Source organism: Staurois parvus, unplaced genomic scaffold (genome assembly GCF_062004578.1).
Source record: "Staurois parvus isolate SC_StPar_1 unplaced genomic scaffold, SC_StPar_1.0 ptg000303l, whole genome shotgun sequence".
In the NCBI taxonomy this organism is placed as follows: Eukaryota; Metazoa; Chordata; class Amphibia; order Anura; family Ranidae; genus Staurois; species Staurois parvus.
The window spans coordinates 261,627-278,744 of record NW_028318099.1 but is presented as its reverse complement, the minus strand read 5'-3'; the positions used below and the strand labels follow the sequence as shown (position 1 = coordinate 278,744).

The window sequence follows — 17,118 nt, the reverse complement described above, 5'->3', positions numbered from 1 at the left end:
TATATTACTGCTTTTTTTAAAATCCCTGTTCTGGGGCCCTCTGCTATCTGATCCATCACAGTTTAGTTATGGTAGTTAATAGTTATTTAAAAATAAATATGTTAGACATACCCATGTTCATAGCTGTAATAATCTTGTCCATAATACTCTTGGCCAGGATCAATGCCAGACTCCATAGATAATTCCTTAAGAAAATAAAGTAAAAATATGTATGTTTTAGAAAATATTTGAGTATATTTGTCATTGCTTTCCTTTGGCATTTAGTATGCATTGTACAGTAATCCACTGCAAACTAAGGGAATCTCTCTTTCAATGACCTTGTAGCAGTATCCAGAATTTAAAATCTTCTAGGTTACTGCATTTTGTGCATTTATTTCTCCAAATTAATGTAACCTGTGATTAGGGAACTCTTGTCTACAGTGGATTTTGTGATGTTGTTGTGATGCACATGTGGACACTGTTAAAACAAATTGATTGACATAGCTTTCTGCATGTTAATTTTACTATTCACACAATTCTTTTTGATTGCTGTGGGTTACGGTGTCACATCTTTCTCTTCAACCTACCATTTGTCATAATGCCAGAGCTCTCATACCTGAAATAATGTGCTACAATACTCTTTTTTTACTTCTAACAATGTCACTTAACAAACCAGCAGTTTTAGGTACCACTAAAATCTAGTCAGCACAAGCAAAACAAATCTAATGATATATGCTAACAGGGTATCATAACATTGGATTTGTTAGACCTTTCATGTTTGGTAGGACAGTTAAACTAGAAACTTGGTGCATAGCCTATATTTCAATTAGTCAAAATGCTATTTCTATATTCACAGTAAAACCTGTCTGCAGTAACAAAGAATGGGCATCAGAAGCCTGCAGGCAAAAAGCAATGCAAAACTAATGAGACTTCAGTAGCAAGATCTTTCCCACATAGATCCTAGCTCTGATCCTGGAGTTTGTAGTGTTCTTACCCACCGTGTGGTGTTTCTAATCTTTCTGTTGCATTTTAGGAAAAATGGTGTCTGTTTATGACACAGAGAATAGCTGCGATTCAGAGGATCGCAGCTACTCTCTGGTCATTCACAGTTTATGACACTCAGGAGATCAGTGGAGAACATGTTCAGCCCTTCACTGGAGATCTGTGTTCTCCCTCCAGATTCTCCAGCCCAGAGCTGGAGAATCGGAGGAACCGCAAACTAAGCAGCAATAATTTACCTCTGCTTAGTAAACTGATCTTTCACTGTAATTTCACGAGATTATAGTAAAAACAGCCATTTTCCAGAGTTTGTAGATCGTTCTCCCTTCGTTTGGAGAACTGATCTACACCACTTCATAAAAGGCATTCGCAGGAGAACTGTGTTCTCCGAGAATTCCGGAGAACTGAGCAGCGATCATTTACCGCTGGTTCATAAACGGACACCAATATGTACACATTCTAACAGGGATGTTTGGAAACACACATGATGTCTTTGAGAAGTGTGAAGGTCAGGGATATCACTACCAGAGTCCCTTAGAAATCCCAGAAATCATCAGATGATTTAACACTGTAGTACCTCCAACACTGAAATATTGTGCATGGGGGAATTCTTTAAAATGATCATACAACAAGGATGGACATTTGTATGTTCCCTTGAATATGTGACCAATTAGAAGAACATTTAAATGACTGAACATGGTAATACAATAATAGATATTCACTTATTCAAAAGCTATTTTGTATAGAAGAAGTAGGTTTTACATAACTGCTAACAATTTCTGAAAACATTTTTTGGTGTCACAACTTTTACATCAGAACCAACATGCAGATTTATAATGTGGAAGAAAGGAAACAAACAATACCTCAGGTTTTAGAAGAGATGGTCTCAGCAATTGTTGTTGCTGGTCCCATTGAAAAAGACAGGCATATAAAAGATGCAGATAAGTTAAGGGAGAAAAGAACAGAGGGGAGAAAAGTAAGACAATTATTTAACTACAGATAATATTTTATTTTGTAAGATATACAAGTTAATCTATAACTGTTATTGTTCATTATTAAAGCTGACCTCTAGGCAAACCATACAAATTAATGCCGCTCTGTATTTATTATGTATTTTTAAATGCAGACATTGTAAGTGCCTGAATGTGAATTGACATCTTTCTCTTGCAGTCCCTGTACAACAGAGCTTAGACTGGTGGAGGAAGAAGCAGCAAGAGCAGCCAATCAGTTGTACTTCATTGTAAGGAACATGTTAAGTGGAGAATGCAGAATGACGAGCTCATTAGTCTGCTGCTTCTTCTTTAACCACTTGCCCTCCAGAGGATTTATTCCCCTTTCTGACCAGGCCATTTTTTGTGATACGGTGCTGCGTTACTTTAAATGACAATTGTGCAGTCATGCAACACTGCATCCAAATTAAATTGACATCCTTTTTTTCCCACTAATAGAGCTTTCTTTTGGTGGTATTTGATCGCCTGTGTCTTTTTTATTTTTTTGCGTTATATAAACAAAAAAAGACTAACAATTCTGAGAAAAAAAACAATATTTTTTACTTTTTGCTATTAAACATGTCCAGTAAAAAAAATTTAAAAAATCAAATTTCAATATAAATTTAGGCCAAAATGTATTCTGCTACAAGTCTTTGCTAGAAAAAATCCCAGTACATGTAAATTAATTGCTTTATGTGATAGTTAAAGAATTTACAAATGGCAGTATATATACTGGATTTTTTTTTTTAATTACTAATGGCAGCTATCAGTGACTTATAGCGGGACTGCGGCAGGCATTCTGACACTGGGGGGAAAAAATAATAATAATAATAATAACTGACTTGGTGTCAATGACATCCCCAGTGACACCAATACAGTGATCAATTCTAATAAAAAGCACTGTTACTGTACTAATGGCACTGGGCAGGAAGCGGTTAACGTGTGGGGCGATCAAAGGGTTAACTGCGTGCTGTTTTACTATGAGGCTGTGTGCTGTGTTTCACTGTAAGCAAACTGCTTTGTATGGCTCTGCTATGCAGAGCCATACAAAACAATGTGCAGGAGCTGACAGAGGAGAGATCTGTGTTGTTTATATACAGGTCTCTCCCCCAGTCGGAGATACTCGTGGATCACCGGTTGTCAGTGAGGTGATTGACCGCTGAGTCCGCGAATGGCGGGGCAGGTAGGACATGCGTGCCCCCTACCCAGAACTGCAAAAACACACATATATATATATATATATATATATATATATATATATATATACTTAATTTTGTGCACCTGAGCCACCCTGTAGCAATATTTCTGCTATAGGGTAGCACAGAAGCTGAACATTTTTTTCACAGGATGGGGTGGGTGGAAAGAGATATTTAAACATTGAACTACAGTGGAGAGAAACCAGTTCACCTCCTCTGCCAAGCAGGGTTATGTGGTGTGGCGGAGCTGTGTAAATCTCCGAACAAGACAGATGAAAAATCCTTCAAGTTCTTTGGAAGTTAAAGCACAGCCCTTAAAAGTATTGCATTTCATCTGAGTATTTTGTTAGTTTGCCTGAAGTTGAGCATTAATATTTTAATTATTAATATTTTATTTGATTGAAAATAACAGTGTGACAAGGCAGTCATGGAAATAGTATTTGTTGGAGGAGAGGTCACAGTTCAAACCTTACTTCCTCTTAACCAGTTTCTTTTAGATGTGCCAAATGTCACTAGCTAAAACTTGAATGTACATACATTATACTGAATTAAGTCATGTATATTATTTTATTGTTATTCTTGTATACCCTATTATGACATGCAAAGTATGATGCATAGTGTACTACAGGAAAAAATGTTAAAATAATTCTGATCGACAGTGCTGGGACAAGGTCATCCAGCATCCAGGGCAAAGATACCAAACTGCACCCCCCCTGCCCCCTTCCTCATTTACGATGTGCAAGAATTGCACAGAAGTCACTCACTTGTAAAAATCACTGCTGTAGTCATTACTCCCCATCTCTATAGTAAATCATTGCACCCAAGGCAGCTTCCCCCTCCTGCCCACCCCTTGTCCCGTTCATGCTGATCAGTTGCTAGAAACAACACATTTGTTGCTCTTAACACACTTATATACAACAATCCCAATATGAAAACCAGCTCAAGATCATTCCTTTAATACTGATAAATGTAATAGTATATTACACTTAGCATTATCAATGATATCATAAAAGATCACTTCAATGAATATTTACTGGAAAACTTTGTTTTTGAAGCATGTAACATACAGTACTTTAGATTATCGAGGATAGCGGGGCCCATCTAACCCTATTATCTCAAAATGTATTCAAGTCTCCCTTTATATCGTAAAATGTTGCAGAAACTGTTGGTACTATATAAATCTGGTAGAATAATAATAATGGAACATATCATAGTGTAATCATTAAAGTGTTTGCTACTGCTGACATGACTCTGAATGATTCAATGTCACTTGTAAATAGCCTTGGTTTGAACAATAATGTAATTCCAGATTACTTGGTATGTACAGAAATAATAGAAACTGAAATAAGGTTCATACCTCAGGATGAGCATAACCCCGCCTGTAAAAGATTAAAAGAAAAAAAAGGATATAAAATTTGCAATTTTTAGGAAATACAAATACATATATATAAAGATATACTGTAGAAACATTTGATGAATCATAGTCAGTGAATTGTTGACTTATTATTAGCCATTGTTTTATTTGGATTATTATTTTTAATATAAAACCAATTCAACTTCTGCTTTTTTTTTACATAAACAACACCTTCGTCCCATTACAATACAGGTCTGAACATATATGCTTTTACTGTATTTGGTATACAGTTCACTTTCTCTATGCATAATCTAAGCAAATTAAAACAGTTTCTCTCATGTATCCACCCCAGAGTGATCTCCAGTGCACCAAATATTCCAGTACATTTTCCTAAGGCATGTGTCATCCATCCATCACCCATAGATTATCATTTCTACACACAAGTATTTCTTTGATAAGAAATTTGAATTTGTTGTTTCAGGTTTTGTATCTACCTATCGATCTGTCTTTTCAGTTGTATCTATTTAGCTTAAATATGTCTAGTGGTAGATCAGTTGCAAGTCTTCTCTATCTTATAATAGTATATTTTAGGTCAAATAGAGCCAAAACTATTTTACTTAATCACTTTTTATTTATTTTAATGGTCTATGTTGCCAGATTTCTTTGTAGTTTAATTCATTCAAGTTTTGTATTTATTCTTTCATATTTACTCTTTGCAGCCTTGAGAAAGTGGGAGGTCCCCCCCCAAAAAAAAATGTGTTAGCTGTCTTTGTTCCATTACTGTAACTGGTTGACTAATAAAATGCTTTGGACTCCTAAGATGTTTGGAGATCTTATTGGTTTGATTACAAATAGGAATGAACATATCAGACAATATACCTCTCTATCATGCCAAAGCACAAATGTATTGGTGTATAATGAAACTCTGGGACAGGAGCAATAACAGAATGTTGGGTAGCAAGAGATTACATATGTAATAGGCCAACAGATCCAAATGGGAAAGAAAGCAAGGGGGTTAACTGAGTGTTAAGATTTTCAGGGTATTGGGCTAGAAACAGAGAGAGGGAGAGGTCAACCAAAACAATATCTCATAGTTTTCTTCTCATTCTTTGTATGTATTCACAGAAATTAAAGTAATACAGTAAAGGAAACTTTGGCAATTTTAACTTGAAAAGAGGGAGAGGTATTTGTTAGAAGGAGGAGTGACAAATATGAGGTGTGCATTTAAAGGGCTAGGAAAGTTATGAGAGGGTAGATATGTGATGGTGACATTTGTCTGTATACAGTAGATGCACTGATCATGGGTGTGGTGCTTTTCAGTTCAGGCTCTTATGAAAAAGAATATTAAATGCACATTTTTCCTGCAAAGTTGGTCTTTAATGATAAAACAATCAGCCATGAGGCTTCACCATCTGCTGGAAAAAAAACATCTGTAGTTAGTACTGTCAGGTTGAGTAATCTCCACCTGAGACAACCAATGCAACTGGAAGGGGGTTCCCAGCACTGCCACTAACCAGCAATGCAAGGGAAAAGAGGAATGGTGGTTAATGGCACTGACCCTGATCAACAGTGCAAAGGAAGGGTTAACAGCACCACCACTGACCACCAGTGAAAAGGGGGTAATAGTACTGTCATTGATATCAACGCTGAGATTATAGTTGTGTTCACTAAAACCAATGCTCGGGTTTATTCTGGTCAGTGGCACCACTGCTGAGGGTTATTATTGTGGTTACTGACACCAATTCCGGTATTTTGGAACATATAACCCGTTTTTAGGATGAATCAAATAATAATGTAATGCAGTGAATGCAACATAATGTAACAAAATAATGAAAAACCGATTTAAAAAATAAATTCATATTTGTACATTAATTCAAATTCGGAATGGAAACATATTGCAATAAATACAGTAAAGTATAAAAGTGAAATAAGATGATGATTCCTATTTAGGCTGCTTTAACACTGATCAAATGCAAAAATGCCACGTTTTTGCCATGTTTTTGCTGTGGTGCATTTTTCCCCTGGACACGTGACTGGACAAAGCACTTCCCACAGGTGCATTATGTTTTTAATGCCTTTTTAAAATCTTTATTGTAAGCAGGCCACCTAAAGTAACATGAAAAAAGTTTTTCCATCTAAGAAACTCCAAAATGTGTAAAATTATGCACCAACCCTAGGGCTTCTACTCAAACTAATTCAGGTACATAGAAATGATGTGCTTGGGTTCAAAAGCCTATCTTGCACTAGAAGTTAATGTCCTTAGGAAATGAGAAGTTGGTCATTCTCATACCCCTCTTTGAGGAGACTCAAAAATGCCTTGGAACTTGTGGCTCCTTGAAAATCCTTTTGAGGCAGAATTGTACATTCAGAATTGCTTTCCTGCAGAGGCATTGACAACATCCTTGATAAGGCATTGGTGTCAGCCATATAGTATTTTGTGTATGTAATGTATGTGTATGCTCTGTGGATCTTTTGTAATAAACTTGGCATACTATCCTTTTATTGAAATATACACAATTGTCATATCTGCCTTAAAAGTCACATAAAGGGGGTTTGGTATGACTGGTTCACTTAAGTTAGGGATGTTGGCAGTAAGAAATATCACCCACCCATTTCTTCTATCACCTTAAAGAGGTGTCTTCTGAATGTTATGTAGAAGTTGTCAAATCCAATAAATAATTTAATTTCCATTAAACCCACACTGTTTAATTCACAATACAATATCCCTTCTCTTTCTGTATGTGGATGATGGCACTATACTTATTTTACAGTAATTAAAAAAAAAAATTTTAAGTACCTTTTTTCCTAATCGATATAGAGCTATCACATGACCCAAGTCTTTCCCAGCCTGTCTGCAGGGAAAAAGTGTCAGGAGGAGCTTCTAGTCCTCTGTTGCTGGTCACAAGTTCAAAATGTAAAATAAAAGCCTTTGGGGTATAGATTAAAAATGAATAATTCATATCAATAACTGTTTTAAATTGCCATACAAATAGATATTTAATATCAAATATTTATTATTTTTGGCAATAACATGGGGTGGGTGAATTTCTGCCAGTCACAGGCTGTGTCACTCTCTTTTAGCCTATGTCTTAAAATAACAGGAAGGAGAATCCTCCATCAATCAAGATCTAATATCCAGATCCCTTTGTGCTTATCTGGTTAGTGGGCATTGAGGAGGGAAGGAGTGGGCTAGCCACGATGGCTGCTCAGATGTGATAGGGAGGAAATGCTCAGGGCAGAAATATACTGAAAACTGAACATGTGCACTAGATGCCAACACTGCTCTGCAAAATCCCCAACTGCAATGGGAACATGGACAGGAGAGGGAGACAGAAGACAGCAGGATCGACTATTTTTTTTATTTGCAGAATACAGAAAACGAATCCCATAGTGACTGAGTGAGTATGAACAGAATGTAATAAAAGCACTTATTGATAGTTTTTAATGATGTGGGTTTAATGACACGCTAACACATTTTATGGGCAGGCCAATCCACCACTGTTTTGATTTTCTCTGGATCCATGGTCACTCCTTCTGAACAAATAATATATCCCAAGAACTGGGTTTGTTCAAACTCACATTTCTCCATTTTGATGTCAAGTTAATTCTTCTTTAATCTTTCAAAGAAAAAGCAAACATGATTGTGATGCTCCTCCAGGTTATCAAAAAGATAAGAATATTATCCAGATAAGTAATCACACCCTGGCCCAATAGATCTAAACACAATCTCTGATAAAATGTTGAAAAGTTGCTAGAGTGTTGCAAAGGCCAAAAGACATAATCAAAGACACAAAGGGGTTTATTTACTAAAGCTGGAGAGTCCAAAATCAGACTCCCTTCTGCATAGAAACCAATCAGCTTCTAACCTCAGCTTGTTCAATGAAGCTTTGGCAATGAAACCTGGAAGCTGATTGGTTTCTATGCAGAAGGGAGTCTGATTTTGGACTCTCCAGCTTTAGTAAATAAACCCCAAAATGCCCATATTTGGTTCTAAAGGTTGTTTTCCATTTGTCTCCTTGACACATGCGTACAAGGTTTCACGCCCCCCCCCCCCCAGTAAGTCTTGTTGTGTAAAGACTGGCTGAACGGAGTCTTTCCATCATTTCAGAGTTTAAGGGAAGTAGATAATTTTATTTTATTCAAATCCATGTAATTGATGCACAGACACAAGGTGGAGTCTGTTTTTTTCAACAAAGAACATAGCTGCCTGCAGGAGATGTTGAGTGTCTAATAAAGCCCTTCTTTAAATTCTTATCAGGCCACCGACTGAGCACCTTTAATTCAGGTTCTGACAGATTGAAAAGACAACCAAATAGTACACTATATTGCCAAAAGTATTGGGACACTCCTACAAATCACTGTCCTACAAATCATTGTTTTCAGGTGTTCCAATCACCTCCATGGCCACAGGTGTATACAAATCATGCACCTAGGCATGCAGACTGCTTCTACAAACATTTGTGAAAGAATGGGTTGCTCTCAAGTGCTCAGTGAATTCAAGCATGGTACCATGATAGGTTGCCACCTGTGCAATAAGTCCATCCATGAAATTTCCTTGCTACTTAATATTCCATGGTCAACTGTTAGTGGTATTACAACAAAGTGGAAGTAAATGGGAACAACAGGTCACACAAAATGACAGAGTGGGGTCAGCAAATGTTGAAGCACACAGTGCCTGCAGAGGCAATAGCTAAAGACCTCCAAATGTCATGTGGCCTTCAGATTAGCACAGCAACAGTGCGTAGAGAGCTTCATGGAATGGGTTTCCATGGCCGAGCAGCTGCATCCAAGCCTTACATCACAAAGTGCGTTGGATGCAGTGGTGTAAAGCATGCCACCAATGGACTCTAGAGCAGTGGAGACATGTTCTCTGGAGTGATGAATCCTGCTTCTCTGTCTGGTAATCTGATGGACGTGTCTGGGTTTGGCAATTACCAGGAGAACGGTACTTGCCTGGCTGCATTGTGCCAAGTGTAAAGTTTGGTGGAGGGGGAATTATGGTGTGGGGTGGTTCTTCAGGGGTTGGGCTTGACTCCTTAGTTCCAGAGAAGGGAACTCTTAAGGTGTCAACATACCAAGACATTTTGGACAATTTCATGCTCCCAACTTTGTCAGAACAGTTTGGGAATGGCCCCTTCCTGTTCCAACATAACAGCTTACCAGTGCACAAAGCAAGGTCATTAAAGACATGGATAAGCGAGTTTGGGGTGGAGGAACTTGACTGGCCTGCACAAAGGGTGGGCCAACTCAATATTGAACCCTACGGACTAAGACCGGGATGCCATTAAAGTTCATGTGCGTGTAAAAGCAGGCATTCCAATACTTTTGTCAATATAGTGTATTTCTGCCCTTGGGAGCAGTTCAATGGGACTATCACATGAACAATGAGGAGGTAATTGGTCGACATTCTTTTTATCATAGACATTCTGGAACTCATGGTATTGTAGAGGCATGATGTCATATGATTAGGTAGTTATCACATCAACTTGTGATTCTTTGATCGGTGGAGAACTTGCTCAACAAGGTTCTCTACAATGTTCTTCGCAATGGAGGGATGTAATATTTATAGTCTGTGCTCTCCAGTTGATGGAGGAAATATGTGAAGAAAATCAAGGAATGACAATTATGACATGAAATGTTGTTGATGTAATCAGCTGAAAGCGAATTGTCTCTCAATGGTCAGCTTCAAATTGGCATACCAGAGGAACTGTTTCATGGTTAACAGACCTTAACAAAAAAGTGAATCATCTACCGTTTCCATATCAATAGAGGCAGATTTATTTCTATTTCCATAAGAGTCCAGGATAGCAGAGCAAGGAATTTCATGGCCTTTGATGATAAATTTGATAGGGATGACAAAATGGGATAGTAGAGGATTAACTTTATTTACTTCATGAATCAATGGGGAGATAGACTGGGCAATGGAGTTTATTTGTTCAGGGACTGTAACATCAGTCACATCAATTGTTCTTTTAACTTTGTGGGGACATAGATCTCTTAATAGCAACTTGCATATGATTGGGAGCATTAGAATCTGGAGAAACTTTTATATCCTCTGAATGTACTGAGTAGCAGAAAAATGCAGGCCCCCAACTACTTCCAAACATTCCCAGTCCCTTCTTTCTGTTAGTCTCTGATCAATTTGGATACATGGATGAAAACCTTGAGATGGTTAGGAATTTCTACTCCGGGAAGCTCAATTTTTATCTGTACAGAGCCCTTGTTTGAACTGACCCATTTGCACTGCAAGTGGTATCTGAGATCCATTTTCGTAATTCAGCTATATAGTCAGCAATAGAGCGTCTACCCTTCCACAAGCTATGCTACTTGGCTTCAGCAGTAGCCCAACAGTTGGGATCATCACAGTCACAAAAGTTTCAAGTTGCGCTAGCTTGCTCTACATAAAGGGAGCTAGGGCCTCCTCACTCAGGACGTTGATAACAAACAATACCCTTTTTTTTCCTCTGAATAAACTGCAGTGGGTTGCACTTGCAAATAAATGCAACATTTCTTAAGAAAAACCATGGTGACAGTCTCCATTAAACTTCAGTGGCAGAGACATACAGTACATGTGTTAGCATCATCTCAGGAATATAAATCCAGCAATGGTCTCTGTAGAGCATGGATTTCCTTCCTGTTGCACTTCCAGCACACTTTCTAGTTCAGAAATGTTTTCTTGGTAGGCTACTCTGAACTCTTGCAGCTATGAAAGCCACAGCAGTTGTTATAGCAGCCTCATGTTTGGGCCAGATTATACTGTCACAGTCAGGGATCAGGCTCAAAGACCAGTAGCTTTATCTCCCACTGACTAGCAGGATGAATACACAAGCAGGTTGCCCTGATGGATGATGCAGGCTCACCTGAGCTGCGAGGTCTAAGCACTAACTGGTATTCACCAAAGCGCCTGATGGTGGAGATGGATTTTTTATGCATATCAGTGCCTGGTCATTGTCCTCAGGATTACTCCACCAGGAGATGAGAAATCTGCAGTCCAGTAGCATATATAGCATGTAGGGATCAAGCAAAAATGCAGTCAGTAAACAAGCCAAAGGTCAGTAACAAGCGGTTGCAGGTTTGGATCAAGCAGAAGCATAGCCAAGGAACAAGCCAAAGATCAGTAATGACTGGTATTAAAGATAAAGACAGCAGAAATGAAAGGAGCAAGATATCGGCAGGAGAGAGCACAATAATCTGGCAAACAGGAAGTACAGAGACATTGTTTAAATCAGGAAATTCATAGGAGGATCAAAGAGTTCACGGTTCATCAGAAAGAAGGTACATGGCAAGATTGTCCATGGGATCAGACAGTGAGCTGTCCAGCATCTCCAGTGACACACCAATAAGATATACAGCCAGAGGTTGTAGGTTCAGCTCCGATCCCTGACAGGAAGATAGTAAGAATCTAGAGACCTAAAAGTTATTAAAAACAATCTAAAATGTAAGAAAAACACTAAATATGAAGTTTGTTGTGAGGCTTTTCATTAAACTCATCAATATCAATTAAAACAAAAGCCTAGATAAATATTTTTTAATTTTGAATGACATAAAAAATGATTAGATACTTTTTCAGGTTTTTTATTGCTGGGATTTAATTGCCTTATTGGCATTAGTTCATGTGCATCTCAGATAAGACCTATTTCTTAATTTGTACAGGTTTATATTGTACTAAAACTATTGAATATAATATGAATGCTTATTTGCACGTTATATCATGTTGATGAGTTTCACATTACTCATGTATGCCTGAAAATGCAATAATTCACATCATCCACTTATTGTAGGTCACACGTTGGTTGTTCAAGAAGTGGAATGGTTGATTACAATTTTTAGAGTGGTTGATATGGAGGTGTATTTTATTCCATTTCAAAAAGATTTTTTATAAAGGTCTTCTTTAAGATAAAAGTGCAATATATTTTCTTCTGGCTATAGTTATCATAAGGGACCTTTTAGAATATAAAATGTATAAAAGGACTATAAAACTGTAGATAGTTTCTATATCATATGAGGAACTGCACATAGCACCAAGTACATAAAACTTAACCTTTTCTGACTTACAAAATACTTTCCCTACTGTCTAGTGCAATCTCCATTGGAGATGTGTGACATGCATGTGCTCATCCTTAATGGGATACTTAAAATTTGATGGCCTAGCCTAGCAGCTTTTTCTCATCTCCTTAGCATAAAACAAATCTGCCAGGTTTGGAGAGGGGGTAATTCCCAAGAGTAAATGGTCTGTGTCAAACGTAAGAAATATGATTAACTGGTTCCTAAAGCTCGATTTTAGCTGCAAGCAGTAAATAAAAATATTAATTGCCTTATGGAACATAATATCCTTCTTCCACAGTAAAAGTGTTATCTTGGAAACGTGTTCTAAAGCAGGTGGTCAGGGGAAGTGGAAGGCAGTGATTTATATGCAGATAAAAGGTGATCTTGTTTTTTTTTAACCTAGAGCTTTTGTTAAGACAAAAAATCCATACTATAGCAGCATGTGACACAAGTGACAGACATTGATTTATAAAAGAGTTACAAATTCAATTCTTTTATTAGATATTAGTTTTGCCTAGGGAGAGCCCATTTTTACTACTTAAAACAGCTCTAACACAATTAATTCAAGCTTCACTCTGTAGACAACTCTGTGGCAAAGTCCTGGACATAGATTAATAAAATAATAGAACACAGCTGAAATAAGTTATACAGCTATTCAAATAACAAGAGATCAAAGTGATAAATAGATGTCACACAGACAAATGTGCCTGCAATTTCCTTAGACAAAAGATCCTTGGGGTACCAAAGACACTACTTTCATCAAAAGCATAAACAAGCTACTCCTAATTTACTACAAAGGCATAGAAGGACCTTAGAAAGAGGGGCTATTTTGACAGATGTTTTATGTATTATGTATAGAAAAGGTCTGATATAGATGAACATAGGAATATTTCAGTGCTGGACAAACCGTTTCTGCAATTACTCTGCAGTCATATAAAGCCAAAGGCCATCCAAAACCTTAATTTGTCCGTTAAAAAATATGTAAAGAGTTCAAATTCCTGGGAGAAAACTCTTCCATTATCTACAGATATTTCATGTTTTACCCCATACAATTAAATGCATGCTTCCCTGACAAATATGACACATTTTGAAGGTATTTGTAACTTGGATCCACATGCCTTGGGTATAATGTCCAAATTGTATTCCCATCTTACAACAACTCCTTCCCACCTTCCCTCCTATACAACTAACTGGATTTCGGACCTGAGTGTACACTTAGAACAAGAGAACAATTACTAAATCTAATTCACATTATAATTTGGCAATTTAAACTAATTACAAAGTTTTAATGCTCTGATACCTGGTTCCAGCAAGAATTTCCAAATTTTTACCATGTTATCCACCTGTTTGTTTCCATGGATGTGGTACTCTCATTCATATATGGTGGATGTACCCGATCGTAAAGCAGTTTTTGGCTGAGATTTTCAAAATGGTGACTACTTTGGTATTACCTAATGCCTGACCTTGAAATTTTTTTGCCTAATCTTTGTCCTCCTGCTTTAATATAGCCCAATCAAAACTTTCTATACAGGTTATGATTGCTTCTAAACAAATGACAATGAAGTCCTGGAAGACTCCAAGCCTTTGTGATTAAGAGATCAAGAACAGGGCACACAAGTTATGCTATATAGTAAAATTGAAGCAACAATACTGGATAGGATTCTTAAACTTCTCAAAGTTTGGCAGCCTTGGGATCATTTTCTCTCACCCAGCTTTGACTCTTCATTGTTGGAGCTGTAATTTCTTCTGGCCTTGGTAAGACTAGCTGGATGTGACCTGGGCCCACTGGAAGTAGACAACCTCTTCCTCTTTTCTCCTACCACTCACTCCTTTCCTTTTCTTTCCCTCTTACTTTCTTTGCTTTTCCTTTGCTGTTTTTCCAGCAGCTTACAAATGGGGTTTTCCATATGTATTTGGCACTTCTGCATGCTTTGATGGAATGTGTGTACTACACTTCATTATCCTCATGTTTATATAACATGGGTTTTTGGAGGCTTCTTGCTCCTCTAACTCATCCTTTTTATTCTTCATTTTGTAGCATAACATTCAAATTCACTAAACGCACAGCTATGGATAACCCATTTTTTGTAATCTCCACCTTATCGTTGTTTTGTATGGGCTATTCTCTTTTGTCAATAAAAAAATATAGAATAAAAAAATGTAAAGGGGTAGAACTTATGTGTTTTTTTTTGCCTCATATCTTATTACCCTGTCAGTAGGAGATGACACATGGACTGGGGGAGGGCGGTTAGAGAACCTTACCAACCAATTAAATCCTTTTTTCAAGTTAGTATGGAGAGGGATTAGAACGCTCTGTCTCTAATCTTAATGAAAATATATCTCTTACTTTCTTGGTGACAATCTTTGTGTCACGTTGTAGCAGGGTGTCACCACAATATGGAATGAGATGATGGCTCCCCAACAAGGATACAAGCAGCATTAAAAAACTTGACCAAGATCTGAACTTTTCGAACTCTATTATAAAACAGTTTTGTGTAGGGTTTTTGTATTTTTTTCATTTATTACTTTGCATGAATAAGTTAAAACCATTTAAAAATATTTTTGTTATTTTTAAATGAGGTACATATGAATGCACATGAATAATGTATTCATCTGGTACAACTTATCAGGTAGAGCTCTAGGCTTCTTTTTGTACTAGATTTGACCTAACGGTTTTGCATAGAAAAAAACCTGTTTACAGAGCTCAAAGGTTTATTCTCTAGCAGGTGACACAAAAGCAGGTGAATGATAAGAAAACTGCCTCCCTCTCTCACCACACTTTCATTGCACTGTACAGATCTCTATAGAGATTCAGAGAGTCTGAAAGCAAACAAATACTGATTTGCTGTCTTCAGGAAACCCATAATGATCTGTGACACCAATGTACTGTGCAATAAATGGTTATTTATTTATTAAAGGTTACTAGAAATATTACTCCAAACCATTATTTTTTTCCCTTTGATTTGTGTATGTATCAAAGAATTGACGTGGCATGTGCAGTGCCTTATGATTTTTTTTTTACTTTGACTATGAAAGTGTGAGCTTTCCTTTAATGGTTGATTTAGAATAGTTTATTTTAAGAGTAAATGTCATTAGTTTTGTGGCTTATATATAGTTTTACTTAAATTTAAACTAGAGATTTAGTAAGGCTTTGTAAAAATGACAATGATAGTATAGTGTTAATTCACATAGATTGAACACAAGAGTAAGAGTTTTTATTTCAGCCCCATGACTGCCATTTCAAATTGGACTTAGGTTGAAAAAAGTTTTACTTATTTGAATAAAGGATCCTTATCCTGGTACATTAGCTTATGAATTGACCCTTACTGCTTTAACAAAGTCACAGCTGTATCTGTAGCACCAAGGGGACTTCACATACATGGAACATGTTTTCTCCCTACAAAAAAATGACCATTTGGAATGCAACATACTGGGGCTAATTTACTAAGGTATTAGTGTGGTTATACTCCCATTGTCGTTTGTTTTCCCTATCTTGTAATGATGGACTCACATGTTGTGGCTGCAGTTTGTAGTGTCATGGCTGATCAATTCCGCTATATCCTTGTATTTATTAACCTAGCTTGTGCCTATTCACTAAAGAGAAAAGCAACTTTTTGTTCCAGGTCACAGTGGGGTTTATTTACTAAAGCTGGAGAGTCCAAAATCAGACTCCCTTCTGCATAGAAACCAATCAGCTTCCAGGTTTCATTGCCAAAGCTTCATTGAACAAGCTGAGGTTAGAAGCTGATTGGTTTCTATGCAGAAGGGAGTCTGATTTTGGACTCTCCAGCTTTAGTAAATAAACCCCACAGTGTCCAGTGGATGACTTGCCATTTCCTCTTTGTCGCATCACAAATGTTGGAGTGCTAAAGTGATGAAACAATGAGCTCTCTATAATTGTTCTGTCTGTAATCAAATCTCATTTACTAGCTTTCATCTGCACAAGCACTAATTTGAAAGACCAAGAGATTGTGGGATATGAAGTTTATACACAGGAAGTGTCAGTTGTTAGATAAAGGCCATCCATGTGCAGGGAAATGTCACATGTCCTCATGTTTGCATCAGATCCAAACCCCAGATTTCCTCAGATTTCCAAACCTTATATGCACAATTTCATTAGCTCTTCTACAACATGAAACCACCTTCCTATAGATCTCTATATGGTAATGTAATGTGTAACTTATGCTAGCAATTTCCATGTGTATAAGAACAAAATGTCTACATGTACTTAGGTATTATGAACCATTGTTGTGCCAGTATTCCTTTAATTGACACTTACACCATTCAAATAATGTTACTGTTAATTATCAAACATTTTTCAGACTTTATGTTTTCCATAGCCTTGTGTTTAATAGTACTCATGCAGACATCTGCCATCTTTGTCCTTTTCTTCTGTATTTTTCGGAGCATATTATGGTTGTGTGCTACCCAAACTACTATAGTTTGCTAGACCCTAGTTGTCACCTTATAGACATGTAACAGGGAAATCTATATGCAACATATGCAAACCTGTACATTACATGCAAGAAAAACATCAGTGCTACATTTAAAGTGG

General features: G+C 37.1%; 1 protein-coding gene across 1 annotated transcript in view; it reads right to left on the bottom strand.

Moving 5' to 3' along the window:
- The window catches only part of LOC149457718 (uncharacterized), a gene marked incomplete at its 5' end in the record, with an annotated part of 276,029 nt that overhangs the window by 17,178 nt on the left and 241,733 nt on the right, over window positions 1–17,118 (bottom strand). Inside the window, 3 exons of the mRNA XM_089683111.1 lie at window positions 112–185; window positions 1,842–1,880; window positions 4,521–4,542. Coding sequence (XP_089539237.1) covers window positions 112–185; window positions 1,842–1,880; window positions 4,521–4,542 — 135 coding nt within the window. The remainder of the gene's footprint in view (window positions 1–111; window positions 186–1,841; window positions 1,881–4,520; window positions 4,543–17,118) is intronic.